Source organism: Bidens hawaiensis, unplaced genomic scaffold (genome assembly GCF_021521415.1).
Source record: "Bidens hawaiensis isolate Kalapana, Puna unplaced genomic scaffold, B.hawaiensis_p1.1 tig00024843_1, whole genome shotgun sequence".
NCBI classification, from domain to species: Eukaryota; Viridiplantae; Streptophyta; class Magnoliopsida; order Asterales; family Asteraceae; genus Bidens; species Bidens hawaiensis.
This window is the reverse complement of record NW_027493941.1, coordinates 39,993-59,321: the sequence shown is the minus strand read 5'-3', so window position 1 is coordinate 59,321 and position 19,329 is coordinate 39,993. Positions and strand designations below refer to the sequence as shown.

The window sequence follows — 19,329 nt, the reverse complement described above, 5'->3', positions numbered from 1 at the left end:
AATTATTGCATTTTTCAAAAATAAAAAATAAATATGAATTAATAATTAAACAAAGATTAAGTGTCGGTTCAATTAAAACAACCAATTCCAAGTTTTTTTACCGTTGTCTAGAGTTCGGACTATCAAACAGCCAAAGATAACTCATGTAAATCTTAAATCATCTGAGTCAGCTAACTTGTTCAGTAAGTATTGATTGTTTATAGGCACCTACCATGAGTGCCTATTTGAAAACATTTTTACGTAAACAAATATGACGATATTATTTAATAATAAAGTAAATTTGAATTTTAATATTTTAAACTATGAATAATTGGTCAATAGTAATTCATATTAACAATTTAACAGTAAGACATCTAACTTTTATTTTTATTACCAAAATCAATTTCACTCGTATTTATTATCATAGTATATTTTAATCATAGTATATTTTACACTTGATATGTTGTCGATTTTACATGCAAGAAATGTATGTTTTAATATTTTCGCTCATGATGATTTCTTTAAGCAAAACTGAGTCGCAATCAAATGAAAACCTATGATAATTATTTGACTTAATTACCTTTTTGAAATAAAAGTGAAAGTTTGAAACGTAACAAGATTATTATTATTATCTCCAACTTATTATATATTCTTTTTGAATTTAGAGACCTTTTTACCATTCATCTCACGAGCAGAGTACAAGAAATTAAACGGAAAGCAATACAATTAGTGGTTTTATGGTTTGTTGGTGTATATGGAAGGTAACAAACATGGTTCTCTATGAAAATAAAAAGGGTCTCGATTATTCAATTAAAGAAGGAAATAAAAAAATAGCTTTCTTTAGCTTAAAAATAGAGACAAATTTGTGGGGTGGAGTGGGAAGCATGGATGTATTTGCGAGAAGGAGAAGTGGCCGAGAATGAGTTTGAACCCCCCTCCTCTTTGAGAAGTGACCGAGAAGTGGAGCAATCAAAATAGTGGGGCCCATCTGATTTTTATTATTTTTTTATTAGCATAACCACTAAAATTGTGTGACCTCTCTCTATTCCCTAATCTTTCTCACGCTATTATACCCCTAAAATACAATCAATCTTTTTGCTGATTAAGCGCCACGTATCACACTTCTCCCCCATTCTCCTCTTGCCGCTATGTATGATTTAATAGGTGAGCTTAGCCCTCAAGTGGGCAAATGAAAACAACATTTATTGGTTGGCCAGTTTTATTTGAGGAACAATTTTACAGTTGGATTCAAACGTTCAACTCAAACATGCTTTTCCCTATCACTGAATATGCCCAATACGTTAAAAATGGGTCTCTCTGGAAGCAGTCTCTCTATTCTCACAGATAGAGGAAAGACATGTCTACATCCCACCCTCCCCTGACCCTACCGATAGCGTGCTATGCGGTGGATATACAGGGCTTGATTGATTGATTGAATGGTAAAAATGTGCTCGAACAGCTTTATATTGTAAGTTAAAACTTGTCAATTAGTTGACGTGATGTTGCCAATTTGTTTGGATAAGAGTTTTTTTAAGAACGTGATTTTTTTTATTTAGGCTACCGTACTTTTTAAATTTGGTGAGCCTCGATGTCTCATTCTGGTCAGATTATGTTATTTGAACCGGGCCCCCATTGACTTCAAAGTTTGGCTTGGGCATACCCCGGGAAACCATACGGCCGACTGCCACGTGATAGTCGTGCCACCAAACCCGGGTGGGCTCACTCAAGGTTTAAACTAACAACCTTTGCATAAGACATGGCTCAAATTCTTCATTGTCAATATCCACCCAAAAGTGACACAAGTGAGATTCGAACTTAAGTTTTTAAGTCTTCATTGGAGAACGCAAACCTCCTACAACTAGGCCATATATGAAGGATTGTTTGGATAGGAGTTGATTTGGTTTACATTCATTTTTATGTCAAATAATTAAAAAGAAAAATCAAATAAGTAAAACTGGAAATAGTTTAAATGGGCCGAGTGAGATAAGGCCCCCCTTTCCCCCTCCTTCGAAACCCAAATGTTTAAAGGATTCATTTACCTGGATCATTACCCCATTGGTCTCATTCAATATAGATAGTTAAATAGTTTGATAAAAAGATAATTTTTATCTAATACTAAAGATTCATATACAAATTTAACATATTGTGTATATCCATTACCTATATTTAAAGGAAGTGTATATTCATTTGCGGTCCTTCTGGGCCAACTTAAATTAATGTAAAGAGGCCCAAGCCCGTCTATGAAAACCCAGCCCAACTAAATGGAGTACCATTATGCTTCAATTGTTTACAAACCGAACACTTTGTTATAAACAACCCGACCCATGAACAAGAGGAAATGGTTTTGTACGAAATGAATAGCTCTCCACTAAGCCTTTTCAAATGCTTGGAACCTCGTTAGTCGTTTGATATAAGTTTGGAAATAACTAGTTTGAAATCGGCTCAATCTCAAATGAACCTCCCGATTTGGCTTGGAAGCTTGACCCTGGTTCTGGTTCGACTTCGTATGGCCCATTTAAGTTGAACCCAAATTTTAATGTTCTATATTCTAGTTTATATTTTTTTTATTCCACTGACCTTGTGACCAAATAATCGATTTGTTATGTAATTTATTGATTATGGCGATGTATATATTGAGTAACAGGTTGAACTTTATGTCAAATCTTAGTTTAGTTATGTACACATTTGTTAGTGTAGTTTGTTTTAATTTTGAAATGTTGATCACGTTTATTTTATAGAGATTTATATGTTATTAAGAGTTCTAGTTATTTTATAATATTAAAAAATGTCAAGGAATCAATTGAAAACTCATGTTAAGTGTCATTCCCTACCGGGTTGAGGGTTGAGTCCCGTGATAGACAAAACGCGCTTGCTACATTCATCGCATTTGCATCTGATTTCTTGTTGAAGACACGTTCTATCAATCTATGCAATTATCTTATTTGTTACTGTCCCATAAAAATTGTATAATGTAACACATTAACATAGTTTTCGATTCAATTGTTTGAAACCAAAACAAAGCTAACCAATCAAAGAATCAAAAAAATTAGCACCTAATAATGTTTTCTCTATACCTAATAATCTAATCCAATGAACTCTGCATTACAGACTTTTGTTTCTTCTAGGGCTGTTTTTGTTTGATGTTTATGCTAGCCTCTTGCTCTTTGTAAATTAGTGAATGCAATGTAGATGAAGCCTCACCCTTACCTCTTTCTTGTTCCTGAGATTCACCATTAACCACATAACAATATAATAATCTATTTAGGTTTTGAATATATTAGAGAAAAGTTGAAACATGACCCGAAAACATTACTTACTATTTGTTTAGAAGAAACCATTTTTGCATCATCAGACTTGATGAGTTCAATCTGTGTCGAGAAAAGAGCAGACACGGGCCTATGATCCGAGAACTTGCTCTCGCTACGAAAATAAGAATGTTGTTTCACTCCTTTCCCGTACCATAAAATCCTGTCACACCTGTTCCATGAACAATATTATTAAATGATATCTCATACTTATAACATGGTTTAAATAGTAGTGGTTTGAATGAAATACAAAAATAATAAACGTGCTAAACGTGAGTATCAAGTAGAGTAATTATGTAATTACATCATAGAATAATTTTACATAATTACTCTACTTGATTCTCACGTTTAGCACATTATTTTCATTTGTACGTTAACTTTCCCCTAAATAGTAGATTTTCGTACCATGCTGGTGTTCTTTGTTTTTCGCCTGCTCTGCTAGGAATTGTACCCGAGTACCTATTGCTATTGAATGTGGAGTACTTATATGTTGGTGCAAATTCTATGTTACCTTCTTTCCACCCTTGAAACACTCCACCGTCTCCTAGTTCTTGCCTTAGTTGATCAAACTCTTGAAGTGCACTCCAATCTTGTTTTTTTATTAGCTCTCTAGCTAAATCATTTTCCAGGTATAATCTGTAGTTGAGATCCCCAAACCAAAATATTTGGCTGTTTCATAAAACAATGCATATATAATATTACCATCAAAGGACTCGTGTAAGTAAACGTTGAGTATGTGTTTATGTCCTACAAATGTGGAGTTGGGTTGACTCTGAAGTAAACGTTGACCACGTGTTGTCGGTGAAGACAATTTATGCAATTTGTAAGTTATATCTAGAAACTGAAGATTTGAAACTGTCTTTGTCTTTTAACTTTCTTTGGTTTCAAGAAATATATATTGTCAGAGTAATAAAATAGCTTTTAATGGATAAGGTTTCGGAGGTTAATGTATGGTTGTTAATTTCTTACATGGCACGAATATAACACGAAATGCGTGGGTTTGGTTTCGTCGAAGCTGATCGTGTTCGTGTCAGCCTGTCAGGTTCACGGTTAACCTACTTAACCCATGTTTTTTTTCTATCTTTTTTTTTTTACATTTTCCAAAAAATTTTGTTTTTATGTAATAACGTAACTATTTGGGTATTTTTATCCCGGAATTTTTGAATTTTAAAAATAATCTGAAATAGTTTAAATACAAATGCTTCAAAAAATTGAAAATAATATGTAAATTCAGAATTTTGAAGTATAATCATCTAAGATACATAAATAAAGTTCTTCTGGGTTAGACGAGCTGTGTTCATGTTAACCCACGCATATACAATATACATGTCGTGTTCGGGTCTTGACACAAATTTTGGGTTCGTGTCAGGTTTGACCCTCCAACCCGTGAACACGACCCACTAGCAGCCCAATGTATGAAAAGTACACTCTAGGTGGCGTTTGATCTATTTGACCGGTTTCTTGTTTAGCCAAACATTTGTCACTTTACCGGATTGACCATGATAAACAAAAACCTTACCCAAATCAAAACATTTTAATTAATGGGTCGAAATTACACACGCTACTTACTCATGTCCAAGTATTGTCAGCGGCTGAGGCATGCATTCATCTTGCAACTGTCGGCTAAACGTCGTCCGTTTGAAAATCTCGGAAACTTGATGATTCCTCCTCCCTTCATCTCCTTTCTTCTCACCCGAAGCCAAGTGCGCAACAACAAAGCAAAAGCTCGTTCTTTCAATCGACATACTAACCGACACCGACCCTTTGTTCCCCAAATAACTGTAACATCCTAAAATTTATAATGTTAAATAAAGAAAGTTACGTTTAGTGATTTCGCGTTATTAATTAATTAATGTCGAGTAAAGAACGGATCATGGACTTAGATTAATTAAGATGGGTAAAATGAGAATGGGCCCTAGGTCCATGGGCTTTAAGGGATATAAATATCCCCTAAACCAACCTAAAACCCTAAACCCTCATTTCATTTCCATCATAATCTCTACACACTCACAAACACACACATACACTACACCATATTCGGCCGAGAGAGAGAGAGACATCCGAGACCAAGAATCAAGCCGACCATTATTAGATCTTCAATATACGAGATAACCAAGCAAACCGCGACCACACCGAACGTATAAAAGGTATGTTCTTTGTAACACCCCGACCAAAGGCGGATTATACATCGGGGCGCCACATATTGTTTCATTACTCGTGACACTATTGGGTGTCAATATTTAATAAATACATTCATTCGCGCACACGCAAAGCAAAAATAAGATAACATAAATCGTCATAAATCAATATATTATAAATCATAATATTCGAACAACAATAACTTGTCTTGATACATTTTAATCTAGGTCCAAAATAAAGAAAACTTCCTATGTGTCCACAAGCTCCAAAACAGCTACTGCAAACCTGAACATGTGTTAAAATAAACGTCAAACACTTGCGTGTTGGTGAGAAATCAAGTTTAATACAATACATAGATAACAATAAATCTGCGCGCAACATGTGTATGTCTGGTTTTCAACAAGGGTGTAATCTGATCGGGACCAACTCTAAGATTCATAAGACTGCCAGTGCTCACAATTGAGCTCACAAACAAAACAAACTGTGCATGTGTAAACAAAAGAGAAAATCATAAACGATAGTTCTCCCGTGTTCATCTAATGGTACCATGAAAACTGCGGAATAGACCGACAAGACGGTTAATGATCCACACATACAAATAAACAGCCAAGTCTACGTCCTCAACACATGGGATACTGCGCGACTAAAGTTCATAAACAAGTTTAAGACTCTAAGTTTGTATGAACACATGAACATCCCAAAACATTAAAAGCAAAAAGGGATTAGGTACGAGATTACTCACTTGATAAACGATGCGGTGTAAGATAAAGCAAGAACCAACTTTAAACAAGCACAAGTTAACCTATAAATAAGATTATTGTTTTAATGATTTGTTTTAAGTCTTGATTACAAGTTAGCATAATTAATAAGTAAATTATTATATATATATATTACCGGAAAAGCAGGGCAGAACAGGGAGGAAGACGGAGGCAGAGAGGGAGGCGGCAGAGAGAGCAAGGAGGAGGACAGGAGAGATTAAGTGTTTTGTGTGTGTAGTGTTAGGAAAATAATACTATTATTTATAGAGAAAACCCTAGGAGACATAATCCCTAGAAAAGGGGAAAGGATCTTAACAGGATCAAGCAAAAGATATCAAAAAGCATAAGAATCCAAAAGCAAAAGATATGGAAAGATATGGCAGCTGCAGAGGCAAGATAAAGCTGTCAGGGAACAGTAAAAAAGGCATGGGCGGTTCAGAAAAAGGTACAGGTCAAGCATGGAAAAAGCAGATCTCAAAAGATTATGTCAGTCACTTTATCTGTCAACCAATGGGGTTGGTGCGCATGCTGCGCCGAAAGTAACTTTTCAGACATAAAGCAGATTAGGTCAACAGCTCAAAAGATAAGACAACACAAAAGCAAACGGCTAGATTTAAACAGAAGAAAACTCGAAGGATTCAGCGCGAGAAGGCTAAGGCGCGAAGGCAGACACAGAAGGTCAAGAGAGCGCGAGCGCGAAGGTAGACAGAACCAACCTTAACGCGTCGCGGAAAGAACTACATTTCTAAGCGCGCCGCGGGAAGAATCACATTTCTTAGCGCGCCGCGGGAGGAACTAAAATTCCTAGCGCGCCGCGGGAAGAACTATAATTCTTCGCGCGTCGAGGGATGAACTACGATTCTTAGCGCGCTGCGAGAAGAACTACAATCCTTAGCGCGTCGCGGGAAGAACTACCGTTCTTAGCGCGCTGCGAGAAGAATTACAATTCTTAGCGCGCTGCGAGAAGAGTTCGTCTCGCGTAACGCTGAAACAGGTGGTCTTCACGCAGGATTTCTTGTAAGGGGTCTGGCGCGTGGAGCTGCGCAGACAACCTTAGGCGGGAAGGAACAAAGGACAAGCAAAGAGTTAGAAGAAAAAGAGGGAAACAAGGCGGAAAGAGAGGAGAGGGATAGAGGCGGGAAGGAAAATATATTATTATTATTAAAAATAAAGTATAAGTATAAATAAATATTAAATCATAAAAGAAAGAGTTCGGGTAAGGGAAACGGGTACCTGGGTCGGGTCGGATCAGGGCAGATGTCACAGTCTCCCCTACTTTAAGAAATTTCGTCCCGAAATTTATCTCGAAGTAGGTTGCGCAGAGAACAGGTGCGGGTACTTGATCTTCATTTGATCTTCCCTTTCCCATGTAAACTCGGCTCCGCGCTTGGACTCCCAGCGAACTTTCACGATAGGGATACGACTGCGCTTGGTTTGCTTAACCTCGCGATCCATAATCTCAACAGGCTTCTCAACGAAATGCATAGTTTCATCAACTTGAACTTCATCAAGTGGAATGTGAAGGTTCTCGTCAGCTAAACACTTCTTGAGATTGGATACATGGAACGTTGGATGCACATTACTGAGCGCGGGCGGCAGGTCAAGTCTGTAGGCAACTTTTCCCACACGCGCGAGAATCTTGAATGGACCAACATAACGAGGAGCAAGCTTACATTTCTTCCCAAAGCGGACAACACCTTTCCAATGCGACACTTTGAGGAGAACAAGATCACCAACTTGAAATTCGAGAGGCTTTCGCCTACGATCTGAGTAACTCTTCTGTCGGCTCCTGGCAGTCAGCAGATGATCACGGATCTTGGCGATTTTATCGGTTGTCTCTTGAACAAGTTCGGGTCCTGTGATTTGAGTTTCACCCACTTCGCTCCAACAAATCGGGGAGCGGCACTTACGACCGTAAAGTGCTTCAAATGGGGCCATACCAATACTGGAATGATAGCTGTTATTATAAGAGAACTCGATCAAAGGCAGGTGCGAATCCCAATTACCTCCAAAATCAAGAACACAAGATCGGAGCATATCCTCAAGAGTTTGAATAGTTCGCTCAGACTGACCGTCAGTCTGAGGATGATATGCCGTACTCATGTCCAAGCGAGTTCCTAGCGCAAATTGGAGAGATTTCCAAAAGCGAGATATAAAACGGCCATCGCGATCGGATATGATGCTCAAAGGAGTACCATGGCGGCAGACAATTTCCTTGACATAAAGCTGCGCGAGTTGCTCAACACGGTAGTTTTCACGAATGGGCAGAAAGTGAGCAGACTTAGTCAATCGATCCACTATTACCCAAATGCTATCATGTTTGCTTGCTGTCAAAGGTAACTTGGTAATAAAGTCCATCGCTACACATTCCCATTTCCACGTAGGAATTTCTGGTTGTTCGAGCAAACCAGATGGGCGTTGGTGTTCAGCTTTTACTTTAGAACAAGTCAGGCATTTAGCTACGAACACAGCAATATCCTTTTTCATACCGGGCCACCAATAAGTTATGCGCAAATCCTTGTACATCTTATCAGCGCCAGGATGAATAGAATACCGAGATTTGTGCGCTTCACTCAGGATATCAGCGCGAAGATTCTCATCAAAGGGAATCCAGATGCGATTGAGAAGGCAGAGAATTCCACTCAGATTAGGGACAAAGAGTGCTTCCGCGCCACACGCTAACTCGGCGCGAAGGTTACCATTACTGATGGATGCGCGCTGCGCGTCACGAATACGCGATTCAAGGTTGCTTTGAATCGGCGCGAAGTGAAGCTGGGTGCGCGGCAAGATACAGTTAAGCTGGCAGGGTTTTCGGCTGAGCGCATCGGCTACCACATTAGCCTTACCAGGATGATACCGGATCTCACAATCGTAATCGCTGATGAGTTCGTTCCATCGGCGTTGTCTCATGTTAAGTTCCTTCTGATCAAAGATATGCTGAAGGCTTTTATGGTCAGTGTAGAGGATACACTTAGTACCATAAAGGTAGTGTCTCCAGATCTTCAAGGCAAAAACAACTGCACCTAGTTCGAGGTCGTGAGTTGTATAATTCTTTTCATGAACCTTAAGTTGCCTTGATGCGTAAGCGATAACCTTGCCTCGTTGCATAAGAACACAACCGAGACCTTGGTTGGATGCATCGCAATACACGACAAAATCATCATTACCCTCAGGTAGCGCAAGAACAGGAGCTTCACACAACAAACGCTTGAGCGTTAGAAAGGCTTCTTCTTGCTTCGAGCCCCAAATATACGGTTTACCTTTGTGCGTTAGAGCTGTTAAAGGCAATGCGATCTTTGAGAAGTTCGAAATGAAGCGCCGGTAATAACCAGCTAAGCCCAGAAAGGAACGGATCTCAGAAGGAGTGGATGGCGTAATCCAGTTCTTGATTGCTTCAATTTTGGATGGGTCGACATGGATACCCATCTTGTTCACAACATGGCCAAGAAACTGTACTTCATCAGACCAGAATTCACACTTGGAAAGCTTAGCATAAAGTTGCTCAGCTCTAAGCTTTTGCAACACCAACCGAAGATGTTGCTCGTGCTCGGCCTTGGTCTTAGAATACACCAGAACATCATCGACAAACACAATCACGAATTTATCCAAGAAAGGCCTACACACCCGATTCATTAGATCCATGAAAACGGCGGGTGCGTTGGTTAAACCGAAGGACATGACCAAGAATTCAAAATGGCCATAACGAGTTCGAAAAGCAGTCTTCGGAACATCTTCATCGCGGATGCGCAACTGGTGATAGCCAGAGCGGAGATCAATCTTCGAGAAACAAGAGGCACCTTGGAGTTGATCAAAGAGGTCGTCAATACGCGGTAAGGGATACCGGTTTTTAATGGTGAGTTTGTTCAACTCGCGGTAATCAATACACATGCGGAACGATCCATCTTTCTTTTTAACGAACAACACCGGAGCACCCCAGGGCGAAGAGCTAGGGCGAATGAATCCTTTAGTAGTCAACTCTTGAAGTTGGCTTGCCAATTCTTGCATCTCAGCGGGTGCAAGACGATAAGGAGATTTAGCTACGGGGGAAGCACCAGGGACAAGATCAACACGAAACTCGACTTCACGAGCGGGAGGGATACCAGGAAGATCATCAGGAAAAACTTCAGGGAAATCACGCACGACAGGGATATCGCGAAGCTTCTTCTCTTCAGCAGGTTTAACCACATGGGCTAAGGCAACACACTTCTTCCGCATGAGTCTTTGGGCTTCGGCGCAAGACATAAGTTTAAGACCGCGGGAGGGTTTTTCGCCGTAAATATGAAGATCGCCATTTTCTCGAGGAATGCGAATCAACTTCTTGGCGCAATTAACTTCGGCGCGATTATGCGAGAGCCAGTCCATACCAATAATAACATCAAAGCTTCCAAGAGGCATGGGGATGAGGTCAATCAGAAAATCGTTTTCGTTAAGGTTAAGCGTACAATCTTTAATCACCGAGTTAATTAAAACAGTTTCACCGTTAGCCAATTCAACTGAAAAATCTTCTTTTAAATCGTTGCGCGGTCGCGCAAGCTTCTGCTCGAAGGCGCGAGAGATAAAACTTCGATCGGCGCCAGTATCAAAAAGTACAGAAGCATAAAATCCGTTAAGCAAAAATGTACCATTAACTACGTCATTATTCGCTTGCGCTTGGTGCGCGGTTATGTTAAAAGCTCGTCCACGCGTTACTTGGTTTGAAATCTGGTTCACCGGATTCGCTTGTGTGATTTGCACTTGTAGTCTCGGGCACGCGTTCCGGAAATGACTGGGATCACCGCAGTTAAAGCACGATCTGGGTCGTGGGTTTTGGTAGATTGATTGTGGGTTCTGCGGGTAGACTGGTGGTGTTGGCGCAATTGGATTGGCGGGAAGGACTCTACAGTTCTCAGCAGTGTGACCAGTACGGCCACATCGGTTACAAAGTCGACACGGGGTTTGGGTTGGGTGGTGAAATCTACAGGTTGGGCAAAAGGGATGGTTTCCTGTGTAAGGTTTCTTAGTTGGTGGGGCAGGGAGTGCTGGATTGGTTAAGGCATAGTTGTGGACTATAGGGGGAGTTGGGTAGGCTGATAGTGGGTTAGGCGTGTAAACTGGAGGTTGGTATGCGGGTTGCTGGACAATGGGCGGGTTGGTAAGCGCATAGGCCTTGCGCCTGCGCTTGAGGTTGTTACGGTTTGAGGGTTCAGGTTTGGTTTCTGTTGGTTCAGGGGCAGTCTTGGTGAGTTTGGTCTTTTCTGTTCCCCGCAGGAACAGGGTTCCTGCTCTGACATGGTTGTCGCTGAGCACAGCGGCCAACTCGATGGCGTCAGAGAGGGTAACTGGGTTTCTGGCCCATACAGAATCTTGAATTTCCATGGGGAGACCCCCAAGGAATTTCTCTATGGCTCGGCGGGAAGGGGTAACAAGGTGAGGGACAAGCAGGCTTAGTTCATGGAAGCGCGTCGCGTACTCGCGCGCTTCACCGCTGTACTGCTTAAGATTCCAAAATTCCTCCTCCAGGCGCTTAACTTCGTTGGGAGGGCAGAATTCTCGCGTAAGAATTTCCTTAAATTCCTCCCAGAGCATGCTGGAAGCAGCTTCTGCGCCACGCGCATGAGCTACTCTATTCCACCATGTAAGCGCTCTGGATTCCAGGACACTGGAAGCATACAGGGTTCGTCTGTCTGAGGGGCATTGGGTGTGGAGGAAAGTGTTTTCAATCTTCTCAAGCCACTGGAGCATCACGGTGGCTCCTTCAAGACCTGTGAACTTTGGAGGGTTACCCGCGTTAAAGGATTTAATGTTGTAACCAGAGGTGTTGGTATTGTTTTGGCTCAAGGCTTGGGCTATCACGGCGGCCATTTCCTGGGAACGTTGCTGTCTACGCATGCGCGAGGCTTCTCTTCTCTGAAATCGGCGAGATAGCGGAGGCATTCTATAAAAATTTTAATTTTAGTTAATATCTTGGTTTTAGCGCAAAGTTTTAATCTTATAAAGCTTGGTTTCACGGAGTCAGTTACAGTCAAAAGTTAGAGTAAAATAAATGACCCTAAATGCAGACTTAATAAAGGTAACAAATTCGAATCAAGAATCGGCAATTCATGTATCACCATGACTTTCCGAATTCCCAATTTAAAATGACTAGTAAACGAGTATTGGAGATTGACGATTCATGTATCACCATGACTTTTCAATCTTCAATATAAAACATACAAGAAAATGAGTATTGGAGGTTGACAATTCATGTATCACCATGACTTTTCAAGTCTCCAACCTCAGAACATAATCGTAAATGGAAATTGAAAATCAACTATTCATGTATCACCATGACTTTTCGGATTTTTAAATCCAACAAACGAATATGTAAGAAAAATCAATAAAAATCGAAATTCAGCAAAAATCGAAATATCGCGGAATAAAACATAAAATCATATACTGCGCAAGCGCGAGCATATTCATAAATAACGAGTAATTAACAATAAGCGCGCAAACATGAGATTTCTCTCATGCGCGAGAGGGACTCTTAGGTATTCTAGGCCGTTACGTCTAACCACCTATCCTAAAGTCAACGAGCTCTGATACCAATCTGTAACACCCCGACCAAAGGCGGATTATACATCGGGGCGCCACATATTGTTTCATTACTCGTGACACTATTGGGTGTCAATATTTAATAAATACATTCATTCGCGCACACGCAAAGCAAAAATAAGATAACATAAATCGTCATAAATCAATATATTATAAATCATAATATTCGAACAACAATAACTTGTCTTGATACATTTTAATCTAGGTCCAAAATAAAGAAAACTTCCTATGTGTCCACAAGCTCCAAAACAGCTACTGCAAACCTGAACATGTGTTAAAATAAACGTCAAACACTTGCGTGTTGGTGAGAAATCAAGTTTAATACAATACATAGATAACAATAAATCTGCGCGCAACATGTGTATGTCTGGTTTTCAACAAGGGTGTAATCTGATCGGGACCAACTCTAAGATTCATAAGACTGCCAGTGCTCACAATTGAGCTCACAAACAAAACAAACTGTGCATGTGTAAACAAAAGAGAAAATCATAAACGATAGTTCTCCCGTGTTCATCTAATGGTACCATGAAAACTGCGGAATAGACCGACAAGACGGTTAATGATCCACACATACAAATAAACAGCCAAGTCTACGTCCTCAACACATGGGATACTGCGCGACTAAAGTTCATAAACAAGTTTAAGACTCTAAGTTTGTATGAACACATGAACATCCCAAAACATTAAAAGCAAAAAGGGATTAGGTACGAGATTACTCACTTGATAAACGATGCGGTGTAAGATAAAGCAAGAACCAACTTTAAACAAGCACAAGTTAACCTATAAATAAGATTATTGTTTTAATGATTTGTTTTAAGTCTTGATTACAAGTTAGCATAATTAATAAGTAAATTATTATATATATATATTACCGGAAAAGCAGGGCAGAACAGGGAGGAAGACGGAGGCAGAGAGGGAGGCGGCAGAGAGAGCAAGGAGGAGGACAGGAGAGATTAAGTGTTTTGTGTGTGTAGTGTTAGGAAAATAATACTATTATTTATAGAGAAAACCCTAGGAGACATAATCCCTAGAAAAGGGGAAAGGATCTTAACAGGATCAAGCAAAAGATATCAAAAAGCATAAGAATCCAAAAGCAAAAGATATGGAAAGATATGGCAGCTGCAGAGGCAAGATAAAGCTGTCAGGGAACAGTAAAAAAGGCATGGGCGGTTCAGAAAAAGGTACAGGTCAAGCATGGAAAAAGCAGATCTCAAAAGATTATGTCAGTCACTTTATCTGTCAACCAATGGGGTTGGTGCGCATGCTGCGCCGAAAGTAACTTTTCAGACATAAAGCAGATTAGGTCAACAGCTCAAAAGATAAGACAACACAAAAGCAAACGGCTAGATTTAAACAGAAGAAAACTCGAAGGATTCAGCGCGAGAAGGCTAAGGCGCGAAGGCAGACACAGAAGGTCAAGAGAGCGCGAGCGCGAAGGTAGACAGAACCAACCTTAACGCGTCGCGGAAAGAACTACATTTCTAAGCGCGCCGCGGGAAGAATCACATTTCTTAGCGCGCCGCGGGAGGAACTAAAATTCCTAGCGCGCCGCGGGAAGAACTATAATTCTTCGCGCGTCGAGGGATGAACTACGATTCTTAGCGCGCTGCGAGAAGAACTACAATCCTTAGCGCGTCGCGGGAAGAACTACCGTTCTTAGCGCGCTGCGAGAAGAATTACAATTCTTAGCGCGCTGCGAGAAGAGTTCGTCTCGCGTAACGCTGAAACAGGTGGTCTTCACGCAGGATTTCTTGTAAGGGGTCTGGCGCGTGGAGCTGCGCAGACAACCTTAGGCGGGAAGGAACAAAGGACAAGCAAAGAGTTAGAAGAAAAAGAGGGAAACAAGGCGGAAAGAGAGGAGAGGGATAGAGGCGGGAAGGAAAATATATTATTATTATTAAAAATAAAGTATAAGTATAAATAAATATTAAATCATAAAAGAAAGAGTTCGGGTAAGGGAAACGGGTACCTGGGTCGGGTCGGATCAGGGCAGATGTCACATTCTTGACCTTTAAAGTTTACGTAGTATTGAACGTTTTTACCTTAAAGGTCCAAGCTTTATAGTATATACAGGATATATATACGAACGAAAACGGTTAGGGAACGTAGGGGGTGATGTCGAACCATAACAAGGGTATTAAAATCGCCAAAATGCTTGATAAAAACCAAACCCGTAGCTGACCTGAACAACTTCGCCTTCAAAGCATAACTTCGCCTTCAAAGCTTAACTTCGCCTTCAAAGCATAACTTCGCCTTCAAAGCTTAACTTCGCCTACGGCCAAGTTCGCCTAACTGGTAACTTCGCCTAAGGCCAAGTTCGCCTAATTGATAACTTCGCCTAAGGCCAAGTTCGCCTAATTGATAACTTCGCCTAAGGCCAAGTTCGCCTAATTGATAACTTCGCCTACGGCCAAGTTCGCCTAACTGATAACTTCGCCTAAGGCCAAGTTCGCCTAACTGATAACTTCGCCTAAAGCTAAGTTCGCTTAAGGTTTAACTTCGCATAAAGTTAAGTTCGCTTAGAAAATAAATTAAAAACCTAATGGAAAATGTGTTAAGACAGTTAATGTAAATAAAATTTTTCCAAGCTGACCTGGCAGCTCGACCCCAGCCAGGGGCTCTGCCCCTTGGACCCTGCTAGGGGCTGCCGCCCCTAGACCCCGCTGCCAGGGGCGCTGCCCCCGGAGCCCCGTTCGTTGTGGGTAGTAGTTAAGACTAGAAAGATGATATGAGTAGTGATAGTTAATTGATACGTATACTTGTTATACAGTCAGCCGTGCACAACTGAAGAAAGGGATTACGATTAACGGTGAACGTAACCGTGTTCAGGTGAGTTTCTAGCCCAATTATGTGTTATGTTTTCGGGGCTGTGTGCATACTCGATATGTTTGTTAATACGCTTATCCTATGAGATAAGTGTATGCCTTATGTGAATGATGTGATATGTATGAATGATGGCTTGACGGTACGTGAACGATCTTCGGATATTGCATGTACTGTCAGGTTGTAACGCTAAGTATAAGGTAAGTATGATATGTATGCTTCTGTGTATGAATGTGATAAAGTTAATAAAAGAAGGAAAGGATGGTTGTATGGTTACGAAGAGGGTACCGGGCCCTAATAATACTCGAGGTATGATGTATGGTTGTATGGTAACGAAGAGGGAATCGAACCCTACTAATATTCGAGAACTAGGGAACCGAACCCTACTAATATTCAAGGAAAGAGGGTGCCGAGCCCTAATAATACTCGAGGAAAGAGGGTACCGAGCCCTAATAATACTCGAGGAAGGGGGGTACCGAGCCCTAATAATACTCGAGGAAGGAGGGTACCGAGCCCTAATAATACTCGAGGAATGTAGGGCGTAATGCTCTTTATAACGTAAGATATGAAAGTAAGTTAATACAAAAGAAAGTATGAAAGTATGAATGAAAGAATATAAGTTTATGTGTATTGTATAGTGTATGATTAACTAGAACTCACTCAGCGTAGCTGACTTTTAGTATGCACGTAGGTGAGTAGGATGAGGCAGCTCGCTTGAGGAGACACGTGGCACTGAATAAGAGGCTTGCATCGGAAGACTCAAGACGTTTAAGTTTAATGTTTCGTTTATTTTGAAAGACAAAATGATGTTTTAAGACAAGACGTGTTTTGTTATGAAATGTTTTATGAAAGCTTTTATATTCAGCGAATGTTTTAATTAACTCTGATATTTAGAACTGCGTTTATGAGTAAATCCAACACGAAAGTAGGGCTACCGGTAACGGGGCCTTACAATAATCCATAATCCCACAAGCCATAGCACTTACTTTCACACTTGATATACTATACTTCTTGAACAATGATGTATTAATCCACACACTTATGAACACTCCCACCATCTTCTTGCTTGCCATCAATGTGTACCTACCACAACCATTAACCTCTTCATATTCTACACTTGTCATTGATGTTTCACCTAAAGCATTGTTCAAATAATTATAACGCTCACTTGTCATTGGATCTAACATAGGTGTCATCCATCTGCATGCACATTTGTTGTTAAGTATTTGACCAATCAACAAGTTCCAGTTTGTTGCTTCAGTCATATCCTCTCCTCCAATCACAGTCTTCGCTTTCAACGGCACGATTTCTTGAAACCCGAGAACATAGATGTCGGCGGACTCTTTAACATTCAACCATTCATCTAAATCCACTGCCAAACTCCCAACAGGAGACCTTCCAGCAACATTCCAAGTGGCCACAAATATTCTAAAACATAAACATATGTAATGATTGTAATCAACAACTTAAATAAAAGTGTTATATATTCGTTTACATCAATATAGAAGGCAAACAAACAACAAACTGCGTCATTGATTGATCTAGGAATCATAACATTACTATGCATAACCTGTAAAACTCAGCTTAGTAGCTCTACAACCTCAGACGCTATGAACCCAAAAGTATCGAATGCAAAAGTATGCAATTAAATACTTTATAAACATCATGAAAATACCATAAGTTAATTACCGCAATTCGCCGGTTAATATGCATGGATCCATCTCCGTTGACATAAACGAAACATCCTCCTTGGATTCATCTCCAGAGTCATCTGCAAAAATAATCAAATGTTTCCGGGTTAATTCAACACCACAAAAAGTGAAGAATTTATTAATTTGAAAGATGGTTTATTAAATGGTTTAATAAATAAACCTGAAAACTGTTTGTAAACAGAAGAATGAGGTTTGGACTTGTGTTTTTTAGTAAACCAATGACGGAATGTTTTGGACTTGGATTTGATTTGAGGTTTGTAGTTGTTATCCATGTAACAAGGTGGAAGAGACCATGCTAAGGATTAAAGTTTGTTAAGTTGATGGGATGTTTTGGATGAAGAAATGGTGTTGTTGGTGATAATATTGTATTCATCGCCTATATTCATAGGAGAGTTAAAGACAGAAAGAGACGACTATTAGAACAACTTGGGAAAATGAAAATCACAAAGCAAAGAGTCATATAGCCTACGATGATCCCAAGTGAGAAAAATAATTAATATAGTCAAAGATATTAATTTGTTGCATCTTATTTAGTTATTGCTACCATCCAAATAATTAATTATCATAATTTTCTTTACATAGTTTATAATTTTATTTCACCATTTAAGTCAAGAAGAGACACCTTTCTAACACATCTTGATGTCACCAAGTTACGATCCATTTAGTATCAAAATTTACACGTAAACAATTTTGCTATATATGTAAATAGAAGCTATAAACATGGGTTTTTTTAGAAGCTATAAATATGGGTTTTTTTTAAAAAAACCCATGTTTATAGCTTCTATTGGGTTTTTTTTTTAAATAAAATAAATTAAATATGCAACTGATTTTTTACACTTTTTTTGAATAAAAATTAGGTTGTTAAATACTTAAATTATAAATACAAAATAAAAACCTTAATCCTAAGCTATATTGTTATGAGGTCATTAATCAAAATAAAATATTACGATATTAATTAGTTGGGTGTAGATGAGCTAACATAAATACTCAAAGTTCCCTAAAAGGAAGGCGAAGTCTTTTTACGCGGTTTGCCTAGTCTCATTGTGGTGTTTATGGAAGGCGTGAAATGACATGGTATTTAATGGTATGGCGTTCACGGTGGATAGTGTAGTAAGTGAAATTAAAGGGCTTAGTTATCTTTGGATTAAAAATAGGTCGGGAGTATCTCAATTGTCTTGGGAGGATTGATGTAGATTTAAATGTAGTGAGTTTTTTCTTTTTGGTGTCTAGTTCGGTTGTGGTGTTGAGCTAGCTAGTTTCTTGCTAGTCCGATTTTATTTTAATAAAATTTACTTTTGTTGGTCGTTCAAAAAAAAATGAGCTAACATGGGATCCCGTGTTGCAAGTTGTAACATTTTTCTTACCAATAAAAAACCACTATATATTAACATTAATTATCAGAAATTGAAACAAATATCAAATCGTCTAACTTTAATAAAACTAGTCAGAAAACATATTGTAGGTTTTCTTTTATTTTAAAACTGGTTTTAGCTGAGTTATTTTGGACAAAATAGAAACATAATGAAGTAGTTTATTATTTTCATGCAGTAGATAGTGATGAATATATAAATTAGTTTTAATTGAAGCTAGTTTAGGGGATGTTTGGGATTCTTTATTTAAGGTAAAAATGTATTTTCGTAATAGTTGAAAAGGTCTTATGGCTTTCTAATAATGAGTTTCAAAAAAGTATTTAGATTAACATAAGACAATAAGTTGTTCTTTAAAAAGTATTTGTATAACTTATTGATTTAAATGATCAAAAAAGACATAAGTTAGCAATGGCTGGAATGGAACTTGGAAGTAGAGGTGGGCAAACAAACCGGTTATCCGACCCGACCCGAAAACCGAACCAAAACCGAACCGGTTTGAAACCGATTATGTAGAAACCGGTTTGAAACCGGATGTTTGGAACGGTTTGTAGTTTTCTCCCCCAAAACCGGTTAACGGAACCGAAACCGAACAAAAATAAGTCAAAACCGAACCGGAACTGATCAAAACCCGAACCGAGACCGATCGTAACATGGTAAGAAGCCGGTTTCAACC

The 19,329-nt window shown here is 39.4% G+C and overlaps 1 protein-coding gene across 1 annotated transcript; it reads right to left on the bottom strand.

The window, feature by feature from the left end:
• Nucleotides 1–2,994: 2,994 nt before the first annotated feature.
• Nucleotides 2,995–17,807, bottom strand: LOC143570173 (type I inositol polyphosphate 5-phosphatase 8-like). Its single transcript, XM_077055895.1, has 8 exons — nucleotides 17,447–17,807; nucleotides 17,264–17,345; nucleotides 16,785–17,002; nucleotides 16,533–16,754; nucleotides 4,854–5,064; nucleotides 3,690–3,953; nucleotides 3,297–3,456; nucleotides 2,995–3,199 (listed from the first exon to the last, which is right to left on the bottom strand). The coding sequence occupies exons 1-8, from the start codon at nucleotides 17,556–17,558 to the stop codon at nucleotides 3,101–3,103; spliced, it is 1,368 nt and encodes a 455-aa protein (XP_076912010.1). The 5' UTR covers nucleotides 17,559–17,807; the 3' UTR covers nucleotides 2,995–3,100.
• Nucleotides 17,808–19,329: the final 1,522 nt, after the last annotated feature.

Excerpts from the sequence above, each read along its gene's own strand:
- LOC143570173 (XM_077055895.1), bottom strand. The coding sequence starts at position 17,558 with ATGGATAACAACTACAAACCTCAAATCAAATCCAAGTCCAAAACATTC. Across the intron at positions 17,346-17,446 it reads TGTTTACAAACAGTTTTCAG|ATGACTCTGGAGATGAATCC; the intron begins GTTTATTTATTA and ends TTATTTTTGCAG. Across the intron at positions 3,200-3,296 it reads TGGTTTCTTCTAAACAAATA|GAACAAGAAAGAGGTAAGGG; the intron begins GTAAGTAATGTT and ends GGTGAATCTCAG.